We start from the raw sequence: 22,448 nt of genomic DNA, 5'->3' as shown, positions 1-22,448 counted from the left end.
CTCCATCCATAGCCTGCCCCACATTCACCAGGCAGGTAACCTGATCATAAAAGGAGATCAGGTTGGTGAGGCAGGACCTGCCCTTCCTCAACCCATGCTGGCTGGGCCTGATCCCTTGGCCATCCTGTAGGTGCTTTATGATGGCACCCAAGATGACCTGTTCCATGACCTTGCCTGGCACTGAGGTCAGGCTGACAGCTCTGTAGTTTTCCTGCCGCCTACGCCGATTTTGGCGGAGGTGAGAAATTAATTGGGATGAAATAATGTTATATAAAAATATATATTTATTAAACTCAATATTCTGAACTCTGCCATCCCCAACCACTGTATATTGATATTAAAAGGATTCTTACACAGTGATGAAAACATTCTAGGATAAAATCTACAGTAACTTACTAATTAACTAGCAAACATTCAAACTATAAACAGAGAGAGGAGTTTTCCCTGTGGCTTATACCGTTTGGGGTCTATACACTATTCGTCCAGCAGAGTGAGCTGGAAACTGATTCTGCTCTATGGCAGAGACAACTTATATTACAGAGGCACCAAAACAATTACCCGCAATTCTTATTAATCAATAATCACCCTCCAGAGCTATGTCACAGCCTATGCCAGTGTCCAAACTTCAGGGGATCTGTGCCTATGGACTTTGAGGCTGGAATCCTCCCAGCTTCAGGGAGAAGGATGAATCTTCCCAGTTTCTGGGGAAAGACAGTCTCTGACCTTTTCTCCTGGCGACATATGCAATCTCTGCCTTTGTGCTGCTGACTTGTTCTGAATGCTCTGTCCAGGGATTCTTAGCAGGCAGGATCTCAGGTGCAGGAGTAGAATATCGTGCTGTCTTTAGCACAGTTCTCACACGGCTAGCAGGCCGATCACGTGTGTGTGTGTGTGCAGACAATCCAGAGTCTGCTTCCTGGTTATCTCAGCAGCAGTGGTGCTTACCAGGCAATGATAGGCAGCAGGCATGCAGAGTGTGTGCGGCTGCTCAGGAGTCTGAGCTCCGTAGGTAAATGCAGGCAATACAGGATCTGGTCCTGATAACAGAGTGGCATGCAGATGTGCACAGCTGGCTAGGAGACTATAGGCTCCACATATATATATAGGCAGGCTTAAGTGAGCTCTGCAACTAACGTACGCAGGCAGGGGAGTCCGAGCTGCGAGTGGGTCAGAGCATGTGCGTCTGAGCATCTGAGTTATGCAGGGGTCTGAGCCTGAGGGTCTGAGCACATTGCTTACCTGTGCACCCCTATTTATTGAAAGGGGCTGAGATTAGTGGCCCCTTTGGCCACTAGAATGACCAATCAGGTTGGCAGTCAGCCAAACCTTATCATAATAGGCAGGAGGCTCTTTGCCTGGACTTTCCCAAATATGGGGATCACATGGGCTTACACCAGAGAGACACGAGCTGGGTGTCTGGGGGCTTACACAACCTGTTGACATCCAGGGGTCCTGGCAGAAAAACATGTCCAAGCAGGGCAAGGCATAAATAAGCCTAATTTTCAGGCGTACAGGCCCTCCACAACAAGGTGTTATTGTAACATAGTAATTTGCCAAAAGAGTACAGTCTGTGCTATGAAGAGACAGTAAACCAGTTTTCTATCCAAGTCAGGCTCAGCTAGATGAACCTTGCAATGAAGATCAAGTGTTTTTGTTATTATTGTAGAAGAACTGAGTACAAAGCCTTCTGGGTGCAATCACTGTTCAGAAGGATGTGCTTTTTGTTGTCTCTTAAGGACAAAAATATTATTAGACACTGTGGTTGCCGTGCTTTGAGATATTTTTCCCCAGATGGATCTTTGTCATAGTAGTAAATATTTTAGTCCAGGTTTTTTTCTGTGGAACAGGGTTGGGAAAAAGGCAAGGAGTGATAAAAGTTGTTCATCCTACCAATCTAAGTGGTATTTAAATGTAGTATTGATGCAATTTAAAATTCCCAAGTGTTCAGCAAAGATTTCAAAGAAAGCTACCTAGAAATTATGGTCCTTAGCTTAATCCTTTATTTATCTAAAGGCTGAAGAGAGCTGTCTTCTGCGATATGAACTTCTATCATCTTAAAAATAATTGACAAATTAATCCCTTTACAGCACTGCAGTTTTAGAGGTGTTAAGTTTAGCAAGGCTTGTCTGATTGCCTTCCCTCATCAAGAATAAAGGTGCTACCTTTGATGTCTAAGATTTAGGAGGGACATCCCAGATGCAGCAAGCTTGTATGATTTAATTATTGATCCCACCATTTCTGCTCAAAAAACCCTTTGTGCAGTTTTAGCCTTTGTGTATTTTAGCCAAAAGGTAATATGAGGTAATATGAAGACATGCAGGACCTTTGGAAAATTGTTGTGCTTGCAGTGTAGAATACTTTACATTATCTTCCCCCCATTTAGTCATGTTCATCTCTTATTTTCATTGCAAACTACATTGATAACTACCATACAGTGCAAGTTCATTTCATTAAGGTTGATTGTGGAATTACAATGTGCAGAAGTGTCATAACTGTGCCATAGATTAATTAATAGGTGTAGCTAGTTTTCACTTTCCAAATCCAAGAAGATCTTGCATTTCATACCTATATCTGCTTGAGTGAGTTTGAGTATGTGTGCTTCTGTTTCATAATAGGAGTGTTACTCTGGGCAGCACATTGTTGAATGAGATGGATTTTCTTTGAGTAATTAGGTGTGAGGCTTGATGAGTGGCCAGAACAGTGAGGCATGGAATGCAAATGCTTCACTAGGCTGCTAAACATTTTCACGGCTTTCTAAACAAAGCTGTTTTGAAATGGAGATTATCTTTCCTGTTGGCTTCCAGTCACAAATCAGCAAGTGATATTTACTGGAATTTTATATTAAACATCTTCCTTTGCAGTAAAATCGAGGTGTCTTGTTTATTTATTTTATTTTCCAACAGAACATTGCATTCTCCATGCTTGTTTCATGATGAGCACACCCAACCCTGCAGTATCAGCGAACAGCCCAATACCACAGATACTCTCAGGAGTCCAAAGCTCCGTCATTCATTTAGCCTGCATAATATTGCCCCTTCTATTCAATTCTTTCGTAGCACAGATTCTTTTCTCTGATTTCAGGTGAATGAAGCCACGGTGGAGCAGCTGGTGCAGCAGTATCCACATATAACCTTCAGTACTGTACTACAGGATTGCAAGAGGACGTTGGAACGGGCCTATCAAATGGGCTGGACACCCAGTATGTCTACTGCCTCTTAACCTCCTATAATAACGTTCCAATTTGCTGCATTCAGTAGTTCTAATGGGGATTGCAGAGGGTTCACAACCTTTGATATGATGCAATATAATTGTGAGTTTACAGAGGCTATAGTAAAAAGGCAACATTTACACTGATTCTAATGAACTGTACAACTAAGCACCAATATTAAAGCAAAACTTTAGAAATGCATCTTGATTTTGTTTGAATAAAAGATATGAAAGCAGAAGTGGGTTGCTACTGCTTCTCTTGATAGGTGAAGTCATAGAAGGTGTTAAGCTTGTTTTCCTGTGGTTTCTTTACTCTGCTTTGGTCATATGTGTTTCTTTTAGTTTGTAAGTGTAACTCAGTGCTAGCACCTGTGCAATCAATCCACAGACACCTGCATTGAAACTGGGAGCTAAGCTCGATGCTTATTATTTACTAAAGCCACACCAAGGATTTTAAGATGCACAGTAGTAAGAAAATCTAAATGAATTGTGGTTTTCTTATATGGTGTTGGTCACCATACAAATGATTACTTTAAAAGGAAATCTTAGTAAATGATGATAATGATAGGTTGGATGTTTTAATGGACAATCTTACTTTTTACCTTTCTATCACTGGCCTGGTTTTGACTCAGCAGGCAGCTGAGCCCTGACAGTCCAGTCACAATAGATGGGATTTTCACCTCCCACCTCCTCCCCTCCAGGGGGGCAAGGAGGAAAGAATCCAAGAGGTGGAGCTGAGTTGAGATAAGGAAGATATGTTGTTGCAGATAATAAAAGAGAACAAAAATACAGGCATATGAAGCAGCAGAATAGAAAAAATGTGAACTGCACGCACTAAAGCATAAAAGGGCCACACCCCTGCCTGGCCTTCACTCTGCCACTGCAGGGTCAGGGGGAAGGGTAGCCTTTCCAGTCCTTTCTGGTGGAGCCAGCCAGCTAAAATCAGTACATTATCCACTCCTTATTCTCTACCACCTATGTCCTGCTTAGCAGTGATTAACATCACACAACATACATTAATCACTGTCTGTTCTCACCCAGAAATGACATCACTTCACAGTACACAACAAACTTCTCCATCCTCCCGCATCACCTACAAGGTGCATAGAGGGCCCTGGGCAAAAGCAGTGCCAGGGATGCCTATGCTTAAAGCAGGACCTGCTCAGACTATTTTCCTTATTGTATCTTTCATGTGCACTGTGGGAGCTCTGTCTCCTACAGCGTGTGGCAGTTTGAGCTGCACAGGGCCAGCCTGATGATTAGTAGATCCTCTGGTGTTAACCAGCCAAGCGGCTCGTGCCAGAGTTGCAGTGTTTGAAGGTCCCATTTCCCATTGCTCAGGATGGCTTTTAGTGTCCCATTGTAGCACTCAGCCTTCCCAGCAGCTGATGCTGTGCTCCTTGGCACAGGTTGTCTGCACAGCTGTTTCTAAAGGCTTTTTTCCATTGTCCAGCTCATCTCTGGAGTGCCATGTCACCATAGAAGTTGTTTTTCAAGGCCCATGATGGTATTCCAAACAGTGGCATGGGGCACTGAGTGTGTTTCCAGACATAAAAGGTATGCTTCTACCATTGTAAGCACATAATACTTGTCTTGGTGGGTTTGTGGCAGTGTGACGTAATCAATCTTCCAGGCTTCCTGTATTTATGTTTCAGCCACTGCCCCTCATACCACAGAGCCATTAGCCTATTGGCCTGTTTGATTGCAGAACATTTCACGTTCATGGATAACCTGTGCAGTCATGGCCATGATGAAATATGTCCTTCAGTCGCAAGCCTATCAGTATGTCACACCCTGAGGTGTGATGAGCCCACCAAGCTATAAATAATTTGCTAGCCCAGATCCACCTGAGCCATTTCAGTCTTAGCAGCTTGTTCTGCCTGCTGTTTGTTTTGGTGTTCTTCACTGTCTTGACTCTTGGGTACATGGGCATCCATGTGATTTACTTTGACCACCAAGATCTCTGCCCAAGCAGCAATATTCTGCCACAATTCAGCTGCTCAGATGGATTTACCTCTGCACTGCCACCTGTTTTTCTTCCCTTGCTGCAGCCACTCCCACAGAGCATTTGCCACCATCCACGAGTCTGTATAGAGATAGACCATTGGCCATCTTTCTCGCTCAGCAACATCTAATGCCAGTTGGATGGCATTCACCTCTGAAACTGACTCAATTCACCTTCTCCCTCAACAGCTTCTGCAATGCATTGTGTGGGATTCCACACAATAGCCTTCCACTTTTGGTGCTTTCCCACACTACAACAGGACCCATCAGTGAACAGGACATATCACTTCTCGTTATCTTGCAATATGTTGTATGGTGGGGCCTCCTCTGCATATCTCACCTCCTTTTCCTCCAGTGACATCATAAAATCTTTGCCTTATGGCCAGTTTGTCATGACTTCTAAGATTCCTGGGTGATATGGGCTCCCTGTTCAAGCCCATTGTGTTATCAATACAATCCACTTACTCCACGTGGCATTGATTGCATGACGGGTGGAGGAGACCTTTCCTTTGAATGTCCAGCCCAGCACTGGAGAAGCTGTTTCAGTACCAGTCACCTCCAAGGCAGCTCAGACTCCTTCATCCGCTGCCAATGGCTCTGTTTCAGTTGGAAAAAAATGTAACTTTGGCTTCAAAACCCTAAAGGTTGACTCTGTCCCTCCTCCAGTGTTTTCTGCCAAAGGCTCCACGTGGGACCATTCTTCCCAGCTGCATTGTGGAGCACATTTCTGACATCTGGTCTTGTCCAAACTGGCCCAAGGGCTACTGCATGCAGTCTCCTGTCAGACCTGTTCCTCAGAGCCCCACTGAAAACTATTCTTCCAAGTCACTTGGTAAGGAGCTCGCAATGTGGCTGTAGTCTGGGATATGCATCCTCCAGAAACCCAAGACACCCAGACAGGCTTGGGTTTCCTTCTAATTGGTGGTTTGGGACATAGATGCAATATTGTTAATGATATCCATTGGAATCTGGCAATGCCCATTTTAACATTTTACCCCTAGCCACTGGATCTGTCATGCAGGTCCCTTGACCTCACTCTGCTATATAGCAAACCCAGCCTTCAGGAAAATCTAGATTATTTTCTTCTCTTTCTCATAAACTTCTCTTGCTTTGTCAACCCACATATGATGATGGTGTCATCAATCTACTGCAAGTGTTCCAGAGCTCCATGCTGTTCCAGTACATGGCAAGTGGTGGGGCAGTGTTTCCACCCCTGGGGCAATTAATTCCAAGTGTACCGGATGCTCTCCAGGTAGAAGCAAACTGTGGTCTGCATTCCAGTGCTATAGGAATGGAGACCCATTAGTGATGTCAGTTGCAGCATACCACTTGGCTACCTTTGGCTCTACCTGGTACTGGAGCTCCAACATGTCTGGCACAGCAGCACTTGTTGCTGGTATAACCTCCTTCAGGCCTTGATTGTCCACCGTATGCCTCCATTCACCACTGGATTTCTGCCCTGGCCATACAGGGCTGTTAAAAGGAGAACAAGTTTTGCCTGTCACCTCTTATCTCTCCAGTTGTCAAATCAGTTTGTTAATAAGAGTTAGAGAACCCCAGCTGGTGCAGTATTGCTGGTAGCATGCTGTTGCAGTAGCAATTGATACTTTCTTTAAGGTTTAGCATTTTTGATACTTACTTTAAGGTTTAGCATCCCCACCAATAAAGGTCCTCTGAAAGGCCAAGCAAAGACAACAACCATTTTCTTTCCTCTGTTCCTAAGGCAGCTAGACTAAATGCCCACTGATATATTTTTGGATCCTTGAAATACCTTCTTCTAAGATAGTCTATACCAAGGATGCACAGGGCCCCTGGGACTGTAACAAGGGGGTGTTTGTGCCATTCATTCACGTTTAGGCTCACCTCAGCTTCTAACACACACAGCTGTTCAGATCTTCCTGTCACACCAGAAATGTACATGGGCTCTGCCCCTTTCATAGTTCAGTGGAATCAAGGTAAGCTGTGCACTTGTATCCACCAAAAGCTTTGTACTTTGGACCTGATTGTCCCTCTCCTCCACCTGGTTAGAGGTAAGGCCCCTCTAATCCCGATCTCAATCACTTAAATATTTTAAGAGGGTTTTGGAGGTCACTTCAAGAGGTTCAGAAATAGTATCAATACTTCTGCTCTTTTTGGGATATTTTCCACTGGAGACTGGGGCAGTGTTCTTCAGGGAAGAGTTTCCTTGCCATTCACAGACTCGTGCAGCTAGGACCCAAGTGGACTTCCTGCCACACTTTTTCATGTCCTCCCCGTGGTGACATAAGCAAAGCCAGCGAATGGTGCACCTTGATGCATGCTTTCCAGATCCTTTTTCATGGACAGGGTGACACTTGCTCCTAGTTGCTGAAACATTAGACAGCACAGGTGGGGAGCAGGACACAGTCTCTTTGATTTGATCAGCCTTCCAAGACAGTGCTTACTCGGCTGAAATACAGACTTGTACATGAGAAGAGAGACTTCCCTAATATTTGCTGAACTGTTTCATCCACTGTTGGTCCTTAACTGTCTTGTGGCCCAGGATGTTATTGCTAACAGACTAGCATATGACAGTGGTGCACCTTGTAGAAACTTTCTCCCTGTGGCTGGTGTACATATGACTTCGTCTGGGTCTTTATTCTGAGGATTGTCATTTGTGTGATTACAGAGTGTATTTCCACCACAAACAGTTCCCTCAGGTATTGGATGCCTTTCTCCATGGTCATCCATCATCCCAGATGACCTATCATGTATGCCTTGAAGGGCTACCTATCCCTTACACCTGCTAGAAGCCATCCCCAGAGCCTGAGGGTTTGTACCTGGTTTTGAACTACTTTGTTATTACGGCCTTCCCTAGGCAGAGATTCCAATTGCTTGGTTTCCCTTCCTTTTAATTCAAACCTATTTGCTCCACTGTACCAGCATCAGGACAGCCAGGTGATCACGACTGGATGGCACCCATAGTCCTTCCATGTGTCTCACAGCTCGCCCAGGGATAAAGATCACGTGGCTCTTCTTGTTATGGACATTGTTCATCCTCATGCTTTTCAGGACAAGCTGTTTTCCTGCTGTACTTCTTTTTCTGTACAGGGGCAAGGATAATGGCACAGGTTGGCTCTCTGTTGTGCTAGTTTGAGCCTAGCTGGGATATTTTGGTGAGAAGAATTAGTTTATAGGTTGTGAAAAGGAAACAATGGTGATGCCTGGTGGAGATGCCTGGGGGTCTGTAGGCCCAGAGACTTCCTCTTCCTGTTTGAGTATGCTGAACAGCGCTGAGAAGGGCTCGATAGGCATTGGCCAGGCCCAAACAGATCACAATGATTTGTGTCTCTAGAGGGTTTCTAGGCTGACAACCTACTTTTTCCATACGTTTTACCACTTGGTCAGGATTCTGCTCTTACTCAGGGGTGAAATTTCAACGTGTCAGAGGTGACCACCATTGTGGGCACTTGCACATACTGTTCTGCATACCCTGCCCCTCATAACTATCCAGCCCCAGGGCAGATCTTCAAGTGGTATTCTTGGGAAAGGTTTGCATTACTTCATTCAAGGCTTGGCAGACGTTTAGGAGACGTGACAGCGGAAACAGGCTGGTTCTGCTATCCTGAGCATATCTGAAACCCTCAAAAGGTGAAAAAGTGTTAAGGAAATTTGTTAAATAAACAGTGCATGAGACAGGGAATTAACAAAAATAAAATTATTTATTAATCTAAAATCTGCCTCCCCCCAGGTACTATTTACAAATTATGAAAGTAATTTATAAGGTCGTTACTTGGTTGTGAGATGTCTTCAGGGGTGTGGAAAAGGGTTACAGTAGTTGAGGAAAGAGAGAACCCACAAAGCAGTGAATATCCCACTAATAAGCAACAGGCAATCCTCCAGAGACTCTAGGAAAACATCCAATTCTACTCACAAGGCAGAGTGGTTCTGGTCTGCTTTTGGGAAGCCTTCCAGAAACTGCAATTACAATCCACAGTGCTCGATAGGAAAAAAGCCAAAAATGGAGCCAGCAAGCCATGAGGAGCTTTGCAGCTGGGGGAGGGCTTTTCAGCAAAGCCACGCTTTACAGCCAGGAGCTTTGCAGCTTGTGTGGGGAGAAGCACTTTGTCCAAGGGAAACTTTTCAGTGGGACAAGCAGCTTTTCAGCAAGAAGAAGCAACAGGAAAACAACAACCACCCTGTTTATGATTATCCTTACTTGATAACTACAAGAGAAACGATGGCAAATGGCATATGACCAAGGCAGGAAAACCCAACCTATTACAACCTGAGTTTGCAAAAGTGCGTGAAATAATTCACATGATGTGGAAAAGACTCCAGGTGAGTTGAGCCCAGCTCCAGATGTGCAGATGTCTCCTTTTTCAGCTTTCGCGCCTTTCCGCCTGACTCTGTAACAGGGAGGGAGGGAGGAAAAGGGGATTTGCAGCTCACTGCCACAGTGTTGTTTTCGGTTCCATTTGTCAATTGCATGAGATTACTGAAGAATGATGACACTGCATATGAAACCTGGCTTAGGTGAATAATCAAAGCATAACCTGCCAGGCATGCCAGTAAACAGCACAGTGACACCGTAGCTTTGAGCCATTTCACTGAGGTGACTAACAGCACTGCAGAGGACACCACAGGGAGTACAAATGCATAAAATACCTAACATCTTCTGCAGTGTAACCAGAAAAGACAACACATTTAACACCTTAACGTGAAGGGAAACATACTAAAGCAAATATAGCGTGAACACATTTACTCCCAACAAAACCGAGTTTTCCTGTTAACTTGACCCTCAAGCTCAGGCCCCACATTGGGCACCAATTATGGACTCTTCCTGGGCTTGACCCAGCTGCAGCTGAGCCCTGGCAGTGTGCTCACAACAGATGGGATTTTCACACACACCTTTCTCCTTCCCCTATGGGTGGGCCAGAAGGAAAGAATCCAATAGGTGGAGCTGAGAAGTAGAGATATGGAAGATTTAGTATTGCAGATAACTAAAGAAAACAAAAATACCTGCATATATAGTAGCAAGGGAGCAGGCAAAATGCCAACTGCCTGCATCTGCAAACAAAAGCACAAAATGGCCATGCCCTGGAAAGTCAGAATAGGAACATTTACAAGCTGTAGAACACACTGTAGATAAGTCCTTTCAGCCCCAGCCAGCCTTTTCTTTGCTGTAAGCATCATGTCAACGTGACGTTGAATAGCTGTTGTGACCTCTTGGCTCTCACTGCCACTCTGGGGATGAGGTGAGGAGGGAGGGGGTAGCCCTTTCCATCCCCCATCCAGTCTACTGGAGACAGCCAGCTAAAACAGAATCACAAGATCACAGGATGTTAGGGGTTGGAAGGGACCTCTGGAGACCAATGAGAGCAGGACCACAGAATCTAGTGCAGGTTGAGCAGGAACACATCCAGATGTGTCTTGAAAATCTCTAGAGAAGGAGATTCCACAACCTATGTGAGGAACCCATTCCAGTGCTCCATGACCCTTACAGGTCTTCCTCATGTTGAGGTGGAACTTCCTGTGCTGTAGTTTACATCCATTGCCCCCTGTGCTATCACAGTGCACAAGTGAGAAGAAGCTGTCCCTTCCTTCTTGACACCCAGTCCTCATCTATTTATATACATTTATTAGATCCCCTCTCAGTCTTCTCTTCTCCAAACTAAAAAGCTCCAGATCTCTCGGCCTTTCCTCATAATGCACATGCTTCAGTCCTTTAACCATCCTTGTAGCCCTCCATTGGACTCTCTCAAGTAGATCCCTGTCCCTCTTGAGCTGGGGAGCCTAAAACTCGACACAATAGTCCAGGTGAGGTCTCACTAGGGTAAAGTAGAGGGGAAGAAGAACTTCCCTTCATCTGCTCTTCATAATGCACCCCAGGATCCCATTGCCCTTCTGGGCCATAAGGGCACACTGCTGTCCACCAGGACTCCCAGGTCCTTCTCCACAGGGCTGCTGTCCAGCAGATCACCTCTCAGCCTGTACTGATGCAGTATATTGTTCCTCCCCAGATGCGCTGATCCTCTGCACTTATCCTTGTTGAACCTCATTAGGTTCTTCTGTGCCCAGCTCTCAGTCTGTCCAAGTCTTGCTGAAGGCACGGCCTTCAGGTGTATCAGCCAAACTTCTCAGTTTGGTATCAACAACAAACTTGCTGAGCAGACTCTGTCCTGTCATCAGTGGAGCCAGCACTGACCTCTGGGGAACTCCACTAGTTATGGAACTCCAGCCGGACTAGGCACCATTAAGCACCACTCTTTGGACTCTATTGTGTAACCGGTTCTTAATCCACCTCACTGTCTCTTCTTCTATCCCATGCTTCCTGAGCTTGGTCACAAGGATGTTATGGGAGACAGTGTCAAAAGCCTTACTGCAGTCAAGGCAGACTACATCCACTGGTCTCCCTACATCTACTCAGTTGCAACATCATAGAATGCCACCAGATTAGTCAAGTATGATTGCCTCTTGGTTAAATCCATGCTGACTACTCCTGACAATCTTCTCTTCCGTGTGTCTAGAGATGACCTCCATCATTTTTCCAGGGACAGTGGTGAGGCTGATTGGTCTATGGTTACCTGGAACCTCTTGCCCTTTTTGAAGACTGGAGTGACATTGGCTTTCCTCTCCTGTTTGCCAGCCATGATTTTGCAAAAATGATGGAGTGGCAGAGTGACAACCTCAGACAGTTCTCTCAGCACTCTTGAGTGCATCTCATCGGGGCCCATGGACTTGTGAGTGTTCAATTTGTGTAACTGACCCCTAACCCAGTCTGCACTGACTAGAGGAGAGCCTTCCCTTCTCCAGGCTTTCTCTTCTTCATCCAGGGACTGGAGCACACAGGGACTCTGAGGAGTAAAGACTGAAGCAAAGGAGGTATTTAGCAACTCTGCCTTTTCTGCATCATCAGTTCTCAGGGCTGACTTCTATTCAGCAGTGAGCCCACACTTGCCCCGTTCTTCCTCTTACTACTGATATATTTGAAGAAGCCTTTCTTCTTCACTTTTACTTCCTTTGCCAGTTTTAGTTCTAAGGGGACTTTGGCCTTCCTTCATGCCTTCTCTATAGCTCTCCCAAGTGATGAGTCCCTTCTTCCAAGAACTGTAAGTTTCTTTCTCCCATGAGATTTTCTTCAGAAGCTCTTTGCTTATCCATGCACATCTCCTAGCACATCTACCTGATTTTTACTCAAGGGAGCACACACATCTTGGGCTTGGAGGAAGTGGCATTTAAAAATTGACCAGTTTTCTTGGGCTCCTTTACCCTCCAGAGTCTTAGCCCTTGGGATTCCTGCAAGTATGTCTTTGAAGACTACAAACTCAGCAGAATTGGAAGCTTCTTTCATTTTGTTTTGTTTAAAACAGGAGATGGTGTAGAGATTTCCAAAATCATTCTATCTTGCCATTGTTATGAGTCAACAGAGCTTAACCTAACACAGAAAACCAGTTCCTACTTCATAATGTCAAGCAGAGTTGAATGGACCATGTATCAGGAATAACTTAACAATGTTTAAACATGTAACTGAAAAACATACTTTTCTTAAAGTTAACATTTCTGTGATGGCTTGGGTGTTACCTGCTCCTCCCAATCACTAAGTAAAATCACCCAGACTAGACTCAGCTGGCTCTGGAAATTGAATGAAGCTTATTATTTACAGCTTAACACAATATACAGGCAGATATTTACAGGATATACAGATATAGACAGAAATATACAGGGCAGAAGGTAATACAGAAACACAACAGCCCTCCCAGACAGCTGGGTCCCCAGGAGGGGCTCCCAAGCACCCGTCCACCTTCTCTCCCCCTCTGAACCTTACCACAGTCCCAAGGAAGAATGAAGGTTTGGCCAGGGGGTTAGGAAGCAAAGTGGATTAACCAGAGAGATCGCAGAGAGGCTAGAGAGAGAGATGCAGCTCAGAGCTCCTCAGCATTATCCATGTTTGGATTCTTGTTCTTGTATCTCTCAGCAAGCCTGTGAGTGAGGTAGACATCATCCACTGCTTTCCTTCCACAGCCTGTAATCTAGTTCTTCTCACCAAAACATTCTAACTAGCTTCAAACTAGCACTGAAAGTGCTTTTCTTAAAGTTAACATTTCGCTTCTTACTTTGCTGTTACGTTGCTGAATTGAGAACTTCAGATGAGTGGATAGAAGCCACTAGGAGGATTCTTCTCGTTTCCTTCACAGTTATTATTTTGCACTAGATCTGGACAGAGTGCTTACCTGGAGAAGGCCATCTCAGCATGAGTCCCACAATGGGTGTCATTTTGTAGGATCTGATGCCTCACAACACAGTTTGTGTAATAGAATACCCAGAATAAATACATAAAAGCTATTAATTTTCTGTCTGTCACCATGCATTCTAAAGAGTTACATTTAACCAGGGGATAGCAAAAATACAAATACTGTAGCTTCAATATGAAGTTGAATTAACCTTTAAAGTATTGCCATTGGGTTAGGAATGTTTTTAGATGTTTCAACACTGGATCTTCATTTTTTTTAAAGGTTACAACATTTTAATGCAAAGTATGAGATGCTTAAGCTTCAGCTGAAGAGTTGCTATTGCTGCCTAAACGTTTTGCTAATCCAGAAGGCCTAATGCAGCATACATAACCTAGAAGCTTGTTTAGTATGGCTGTATAACATGTAAATATGATTGTTGATTTCTATGACCTAAGTTTTTTTTACAATAGAAGCATCAGGTCACAGTAATTCCAGTGAGAGTGTTGGAAGTTTTCTTGTTAGACTTTCAAAATGGGGATGAACTACTTTCTCTGGAAGAACATACAGCAGAGTTTTTGCTTTAAGGAAATAGTGAATAAATGTGAACATATATAGTGCTAGGCTTTTTTTTTTTAAATTTAATTATTATATTTACTCCAAAAAATGGCAACAGTATTTTCAGAATAAAGCCGATGGCTTCTGTTGCAGATGCAGTACAACATTTTAGTCACTTTTCATTTAATGTCTTTTTATAAGTGCATTAAAACTATTCACACAGTTTGTAAGTTTCTATTTTCTTGTGCAACACTTCAGCTCGCAATGAGTTTTAATAAAATAAAGAAAAAAATACATGTCTTCTGTTCATCTGTGCTGCTAACTGCGCTTGGACTGCGTTAGCAGGACTGCAGCCTCCATCCCTCACTATTCAGACCTCATCCGGACAGGGGTCCTCAGCAAACCGATCCAAACAGGACCCATTGTGAGTGATGAGCGTTTGACTAGATGACCTCTGGGGGTCTTTTTGAATCAAATAACTGGAAGGGGTTTATGTGTTATGAATCAGGTTGGCCACAACAAGCTCCTGGCCAAGCTGGCAGCTCATGGCTTGGACAGATTCACTCTGATATGGATCAAGAACTGGCTGGATGGCAGAGCCCAGAGAGTGGTGGTGAATGGTGCCACATCCAGCTGGCAGCTGTCACTAGTGGTGTTCCCCAGGGATCAGTGCTGGGCCCAGTCCTGTTCAATGTCTTTATTGATGATCTGGATGAGGGGATTGAGTCCAGCATCAGTAAGTTTGCAGATGACACCAAACTAGGAGCAGGTGTTGATCTGTTGGAGGGTAGGAGAGCCCTGCAGAGGGACCTGGCCAGGCTGGATGGGTGGGCAGAGGCCAACAGGGTGACATTTAACAAGGCCAAGGGCAGAGTTCTGCACTTTGGCCACAATAAGCCCAAGCAGTGCTACAGGCTGGGGACAGAGTTGCTGAGAGCAGCCAGGCAGAAAGGGACCTGGGGGTACTGGTAGATAGTAGGCTGAAGATGAGCCAGCAGTGTGCCCAGGTGGCCAAGAGAGCCAATGGCATCCTGGCCTGCATCAGAAGCAGTGTGGCCAGTAGGACAAGGGAGGTTATTCTGCCCCTGTGCTCAGCACTGGTCAGACCACACCTTGAGTGCTGTGTCCAGTTCTGGGCTCCTCCATTGCAGAGAGATGTTGAGGTGCTGGAAAGTGTCCAGAGAAGGGCAACAAGGCTGGTGAAGGGCCTGGAACACAAATCCTATGAGGAGAGGCTGCAGGAGCTGGGGGTGTGCAGCCTGCAGAAGAGGAGGCTCAGGGCAGAGCTCATTGCTGTCTACAACTATCTGAAGGGAGGTTGTAGCCAGGTGGAGTTGGTCTCTTCTGCCAGGCAAGCAGCAACAGAAGAAGGGGACATAGCCTCAAGTTGCACTGGGGGAGGTCTAGGAGGAAGTTGTTGGCACAGAGAGTGATTTGCCATTGGAATGGGCTGCCCAGGGAGGTGATGGAGTCACCGTCCCTGGAGGTCTTCAAACCAAGCCTGGCTGAGGCACTTAGTGCCATGGTCTAGTTGACTGGCTAGGGCTGGGTGCTAGGTTGGCCTGGATGATCTTGGAGGTCTCTTTCAACTGCTTGATTTGATGATTCTATGATTCCAAGGGTGCATATATCTCGTTTCGCTTCTGCCATTAAGTAATTTCTGATAGTTCTTTTTTTCTTTTACTGTCTCTCTACTTTTCTAAACTTATTAATCATATTAAGTTTCAGTGTGGATGATTAATTTCCATGGATATTGCCATTTACATGCTTTGGAAGTTTATGGAAATATGTTCTTATAACTGCAGTGTTGTCACACATAGCTCTTTAGTTCCCTTACAATAAAAGAATATTTCCTGCATAATTATGTAGGAATAAACAACAATGTTAGGTACTCTTCTCTTTTTAATGTTATTTAGAACAAAATTACCTCTTTTTTTTTTTTTCTCTTTCAAAAAGTTATAGTTGATTAAAATACTCACAGGCAACTTAAGTGTTGGATTTTCAATTCATTACGAAATTACTTTCTTCCTTCATGATCTTTGTGGAACCTGCCTTTAATGTAGGTAGCCTGTGGCTAGGTATTCATCTTATCAGAGACATTTCTAGGCCAGAGGAGCTGAGCTTGTTCACCCTGCAGAAGAGGAGGCTAAGACAGTCCCTGTCTTCTCAAATAAGCAACAGATGACTGTAGGGAAAAATCCAAAACCAACCAAAAACCCAAACAAACAAACAAAAAGCCCCAACCCACCCAACCCAGATAACTTTTATTTTTAGTCATTCACCTTTCTAAATCCAGGTATAATTCTGTTTTAATCCACTGAAATAATGCACTTGGTAGTCGTTCTGCCTACTACAGTGTTTCACTTGCAAATTGAAATTCACTCTTGTCCAGGCTTCCAGACTAAGGAAGAGGAGGTTTACAAGATGCAGGGGAAAAAAATGTCTGGTCTATTAGGAGGATTTTAGAAATGCTGCCAGTGTAGAGATGCAACAAGAAAGGCCAAGGCCTTTCTTGGAGCTGAGTCTCATGAAGGAGATGAAAGTAAACAAGAGGAGCTTTTTCAAATCCATCAATGACAAAAGGAAGAGCAGGGAAAAGGTGAGCCCACTGCTGAATGATATGGGAGATACGGTAACAGAGGATGCAGAGATGGCAGACTTGCTGAATGCCTTCTTTGCCTCTGTCTTTGCTCCTAAGACCAGCCCTGTGGAACCCCATTTTCTGGAAGCAAGCGTGCAGAACTGGAGGAGGACACTCCACTAGTCAGCCAGGACTGGGTAAAAAGTCACTTGTACCAACTGAAAACACACAAATCCATGGGGCCCAATGGGCTGCCTGCACAAGTGCTGAGGGAGCTGGCTGATGTTGTTGCTGAGGCTCTCTCCATCAATTTTTGAACAGTCACAGAAAACAGGAGAGGTGCCTGAGGACTGGAAGAAAGCCAATGTCACTCCAGTCTGCTACAAAGGCAATTCAGGCAACTACAGACCAGTCAGCCTCACCTCCATCCCTGGAAAGGTGATGGGGCAGCTCATTCTGCAGGTCATCTCTAACCATGTGGAAGAAAGGGTAATCAGGAGTAGCCAACATGGATTTACCAAGGGGAGCTCTTGCTTGACTAATCTGATAGCCTTTTATGAAACCATGACCAAAAGGAGAGGAGGGGAGCGAAGGGAAGGGGAGGGAAAGGAAGGGGAGAGAAGGGGAGGGGAAGGGGAAGGGGAAGGGGAAGGGGAAGGGGAAGGGGAAGGGGAAGGGGAAGGGGAAGGGGAAGGGGAAGGGGAAGGGGAAGGGGAAGGGGAAGGGGAAGGGGAAGGGGAAGGGGAAGGGGAAGGGGAAGGGGAAGGGAAGGGAAGGGAAGGGAAGGGAAGGGAAGGGAAGGGAAGGGAAGGGAAGGGAAGGGAAGGGAAGGGAAGGGAAGGGAAGGGAAGGGAAGGGAAGGGAAGGGAAGGGAAGGGAAGGGAAGGGAAGGGAAGGGAAGGGAAGGGAAGGGAAGGGAAGGGAAGGGAAGGGAAGGGAAGGGAAGGGAAGGGACAAAAGGAAAAAGGGAGGGAGAGAGAAAGAAAGAGGAGAGGAGAGGAGAGGAGAGGAGAGGAGAGGAGAGGAGAGGAGAGGAGAGGAGAGGAGAGGAGAGGAGAGGAGAGGAGAGGAGAGGAGAGGAGAGGAGAGGAGAGGAGAGGAGAGGAGAGGAGAGGAGAGGAGAGGAGAGGAGAGGAGAGGAGAGGAGAGGAGAGGAGAGGAGAGGAGAGGAGAGGAGAGGAGAGGAGAGGAGAGGAGAGGAGAGGAGAGAGAAGAGGAGAGAGAAGAGGAGAGAGAAGAGGAGAGAAGATTTCACCTAGAAGGGCCCTACAACAATATCTGTTCCAACCTCATAACTGCTCCAGTGCTGGCCAAAAGTTGAAAGCATGTTATGAAGGCCATTGTCCAAATGCCTCTTATGTGTTGTCAGACTTGAGACATTGAGCACTGCTCTACAAAGCTATTTCCAGCATTTGACTACCCTCTCAAAGAAAAAAATGTTTCCTTTTAAAAGAGTACATTGCAAAACAGAAATTGTAGAGATATATGTAAAAAGACTGTGATGCTGCATGATGTTACATGGAGTGGTTTTATCACAGTATCCCAGTATCACCAAGGTTGGAAGAGACCTCACAGATCATCAAGTCCAACCCTTTACCACAGAGCTCAAGGCCAGACCATGGCACCAAGTGCCACGTCCAGTCCTGCCTTGAACAGCTCCAGGGACGGCAACTCCACCACCTCCCCGGGCAGCCCATTCCAGTGTCCAATGACTCTCTCAGTGAAGAACTTTCTCCTCACCTCCAGCCTAAATCTCCCCTGGCGCAGCCTGAGGCTGTGTCCTCTCGTTCTGGTGCTGGCCACCTGAGAGAAGAGAGCAACCTCCTCCTGGCCACAACCACCCCTCAGGTAGTTGTAGACAGCAATAAGGTCACCTCTGAGCCTCCTCTTCTCCAGGCTAACCAATCCCAGCTCCCTCAGCCTCTCCTCGTAGGGCTGTGCTCAAGGCCTCTCCCCAGCCTCGTTGCCCTTCTCTGGACACGCTCAAGCATCTCAATGTCCCTCCTAAACTGGGGGGCCCAGAGCTGAACACAGCACTCAAGGTGTGGTCTAAGCAGTGCAGAGTACAGGGGCAGAATGACCTCCCTGCTCCTTCTGGCCACACCATTCCTGATGCAGGCCAGGATGCCACTGGCTCTCTTGGCCACCTGGGCACACTGCTGGCTCACGTTCATTTAAGGCAAATCCATTTAAAGAGTACATTAAAATAATACTATTTAAAGTGATGTCAGTTTTTTTCAGCCTGCAATTTATTATCTCCCAGCCTTCTCCACAAGTGATCTGCTGTATAATAGCAGTAGAGATGACTGAGGTTATATTTAAAATCCTGATAAATTTAGAAGCAGAGCTTCCAAACTGTTGTTTTCCCAATCAAGGATGCTGTGGAAGATTCTCCAGTCATGAGCAGGCAGTCTACCATATACTGGGTCTTGAAAGCAGTGTGCACACTTGGTGAACTTTACTGACTTCTTGGTTTCATGCTTTGGGTTCAGGAGTTCTTTTTCTGAACACATGTAGAAAAGATATTAATTGGACTAATTGGAAGACTTCTTTCTTCTCATCCTGCTTTTTTCTTTTCCTTTGTACTTAAAATCTGTCTTTCCTCCTGTTGTCACCATGTGGGAAATGCAGAATAAGTGTACTATGGATTAAATAAAAATGCTGAGGTGATAACTGGGGTGTATTAGGAAGACTGAACCCAGCAGATTGAGGGAGGAGGTTCTCCTTCCTCTCTATTCTGCCATGATGAGACCTCATCTTGAATACTGTGTTCAATTTTGGGGTCCCCATTTGAAGAGGGACAGGGATCTGCTGGAGAGGGTCTGCAGAGGGCTACGAGGAGGATTAGGGGACAGCAGGGCATGGCTTATGAGGAGAGGCTGAGGGACCTGGGATTGCTTAGTCTGGAGAAGACTTGACGTAGAGGGGATTTGATAAATGTTTATAAGTATCTGAAGGCTGCCAGGAGTTGGGGGACAGGCTCTGCTCACTGCTCCCTGGGATAGTACAAGGAGCAGTGGGTGTAAGCTGCAGCACAGGAGGTTCCAGCTCAACACAAGGAGGAACTTCTTTGCTGTAAGGGTCACAGAGCCCTGGCACAGGCTGCCCAGAGAGGTTGTGGAGTCTCCTTCTCTGGAGACTTTCCAGGCCTGTCTGGATGTGTTCCTGTGTGATCTGTGCTAGATAGGATTGTCCTGCTCTGGCAGGGGGGTTGGACTTGATCTCCTTGGGTCCCTTCCAACCTCTAACATCTTGTGAGCCTGTGGTCCTGTGAACTTGATGTCACAGTTCCCATCTATGAAAGACTATAATGAACACAGGTATTTACAACATGCCACCTTTTTTTGGTGTGTCAATTCCACTGATTACAGAAGTCTGCCAGCCCTTAAAAACTACAATTGTGTCATCATTGTGAGGAAAACACGAGCTGTTGGGTTATCAAATACATGTTAGTTGTAGAAAACGATGTTTGGAATTCTATCAGCCTTGTACTCTACCTTGAGACTACAGAATATATGACACAAATTTTTTAAAACAAGACCTTTGTGGGTTTCACTTTATTTTTATTTTTTTTTTAATAAGGGGTGGAAGGTTTAAGTATTATTTTTGTCTTTTTTTCAGCTTGTGTAGGCACTGATCACAAGATGCTTGCTTTTCACTGACAAATACGTGAAAGCTCTACCTGTAATTAGTTTCTGGATTGGAGGAGAGGAACTGGGAAAAGCTCATCTTTGCCCAAATCTTGGATCAGCTTTGCAGGCTGAAAATACTGAGGCCTACTTTCAGGTTAAGAACACAACTTTTTTTAATCTGAATTGTGTGATGCTTTCCTGGATTTACTTGATAATTAAAAAAACAAACCAAAACCAAGCAACCAAATAATAAAAAAAAAAAAAAAACAAACAACAAAACAAATCAAAACCCAAAACAAAACAAAAGGGAAAGAAAACCCAGTTATTAAATTAGTTCTGCAGAGGAAAAGAAGTAGACATTTAACTGCCAAAGTCTATCAAAATTAAGTGAAGGACTTACTGGTAGATATTTATTTAAGATCCCAAATCCCAATCCCTGTAATCTCTTAGGCTTCAGATGTTCTTGAGCTACTGTATTATCTTTTCTCTGCTTCCAGTCACTCTCACCCTGGGAAGCAGCATTGAGCTGGCAAGTGCTTGCACGCAGAGCAAAACATTGAGCTTTACAGACAGGTTCTTATTGATCAGACAACTACATGCAATTCTTTTCTTTTTTTTTAAGAAAGGGAGAGGTCTATAAATGGTTAATGCTGGACATCAAGTCAAAAGCGAATTAATGTAGGCTGATTCTATGTCATAAAATAAAGATGAAGTAAAAAATACATTTTTTTTCCAAGATATATATTATGTATTGTTTTGTGTTGCTTGCAGGGATGAATTCAAGCAAGAATAAAATAAAACACTGATTTATAACTACAGAACAGGGTCATAGAATCATAGAATCAACCAGGTTGGAAGAGATCTCCAAGATCATCCAGGCCAACCTATCACCCAGCCCTATCCAGTCAACCAGACCATGGCACTAAGTGCCTCATCCAGGCTTTGCTTGAACACCTCCAGGGATGGTGCCTCCACCACCTCCCTGGGCAGCCCATTCCAATGGCAAATCACACAAAGGCAAAAGGATGATTAGGCAATAAAAATAATTTTTGAAATTTCACCTCTGAGCTTTTTAGTCTACAGGCAAGAAGTTTTGGCCAAACTGGCTGCCTCCACTAAGTACCTTCAGCCAAGCTACAGGCCTCAGTAACCTCATGGTTATGCATACGTCAACTATCCACATTTAAACAAACACAGTTCATTTGCTGCTGTGTTTCTGTGACGTTCTTTGCTTATACTCTTTCAGGAACTTGAAAGCAGAATTTCCTATTCTTTGAGCACATCTGCATTGCTTGGTCTGGTACCACAATGCTGCAGGTCAAAAGGGGGTCTGAAGAACAAAGTAGCCAAGGAAATGGAGCTGTCACATGGATGAGATGTTGCACGGCAGTTAAATCTGTGAAACTCAGAATTTTACATTATAACATCAAATCCCTCATCCTAACTTCTCATACAGATTAAACAAGATGTTTCTCCTATAGACAGAGAAACAAGAAAAGAAAATGGGGACAATATTAAAGCTATTTGCAAGTATTCACTGTCTGTTCATTAAACAATGTTTATACCAAGTGTCTGTCCTCCTTTTAGCAGAGAGCTCATTAGCTTATGCTTTGCCATATTCCCAAGTCTTGTTTTACACAAAACTGAGGGCACTAAATAATATGAGATTCCTTCCCTCCCTGTACTTGGCTCGTCATATGCATTCTCCACTGACCTGAGTTGCTGAAGAACAGTCAAATAGCTCACCTGGGTCTTTGCATAGGGCTGAAATCAACATGAATAAATAGGCTAAGTCCCACTGCTGAAGTTGTGTTTACTTGATTGGAAGCACTTTCACAACTGCAGTAAGGTGGCTCTGAAATAAAAGTCTGTCTGACACCTGCAAAGTCACAGTTATTGAAAAGAAATCCAAAGAAATCCAGGCCAATCTTTTTTTCTTTTTTTTTTTTTTTTTTTTTATTTAGAGTTGTTGGGGTTTTTGTAAAGACTGTCAGGATTTTATAAGGTAAATCCAAGGGTTTCAGCTGTAAAATGTTTTACTGATGGGATTGTGTTTAAGATTTCTTTTTTGGGGAAAAATAACAACAGCCAACAAATGTGGGGATGCAAAGTGAAGAAGGATGTGGGAACAGAGTGAAGAAGGATAATAACAGAGGGATGCTGACCTTATTTCCCAGCAGCTGCTGGCTTCCTTATCTCAGAAGGGATAGATAACAGACATCTCGTTAATGAGTAAAACAAGGAGTGGTTTATGCTGATGGAGTGGGTTGTCCTTGA

General features: G+C 44.7%; 1 protein-coding gene across 1 annotated transcript in view; it reads left to right on the top strand.

The window, feature by feature from the left end:
• The window catches only part of FBXL17 (F-box and leucine rich repeat protein 17), a 404,447-nt gene extending 401,001 nt beyond the window's left edge, over window positions 1–3,446 (top strand). The window contains exon 9 of the mRNA XM_064140088.1: window positions 3,082–3,446. Within this exon, the coding sequence (XP_063996158.1) occupies window positions 3,082–3,219 (138 nt within the window). The 3' untranslated portion in view covers window positions 3,220–3,446. The remainder of the gene's footprint in view (window positions 1–3,081) is intronic.
• Window positions 3,447–22,448: the final 19,002 nt, after the last annotated feature.

Source organism: Pogoniulus pusillus, chromosome Z (assembly GCF_015220805.1).
Source record: "Pogoniulus pusillus isolate bPogPus1 chromosome Z, bPogPus1.pri, whole genome shotgun sequence".
Lineage (NCBI taxonomy): Eukaryota > Metazoa > Chordata > Aves > Piciformes > Lybiidae > Pogoniulus > Pogoniulus pusillus.
The sequence above is the reverse complement of the archived record's forward strand: the minus strand, read 5'-3'. Positions and strand labels throughout refer to the sequence as shown.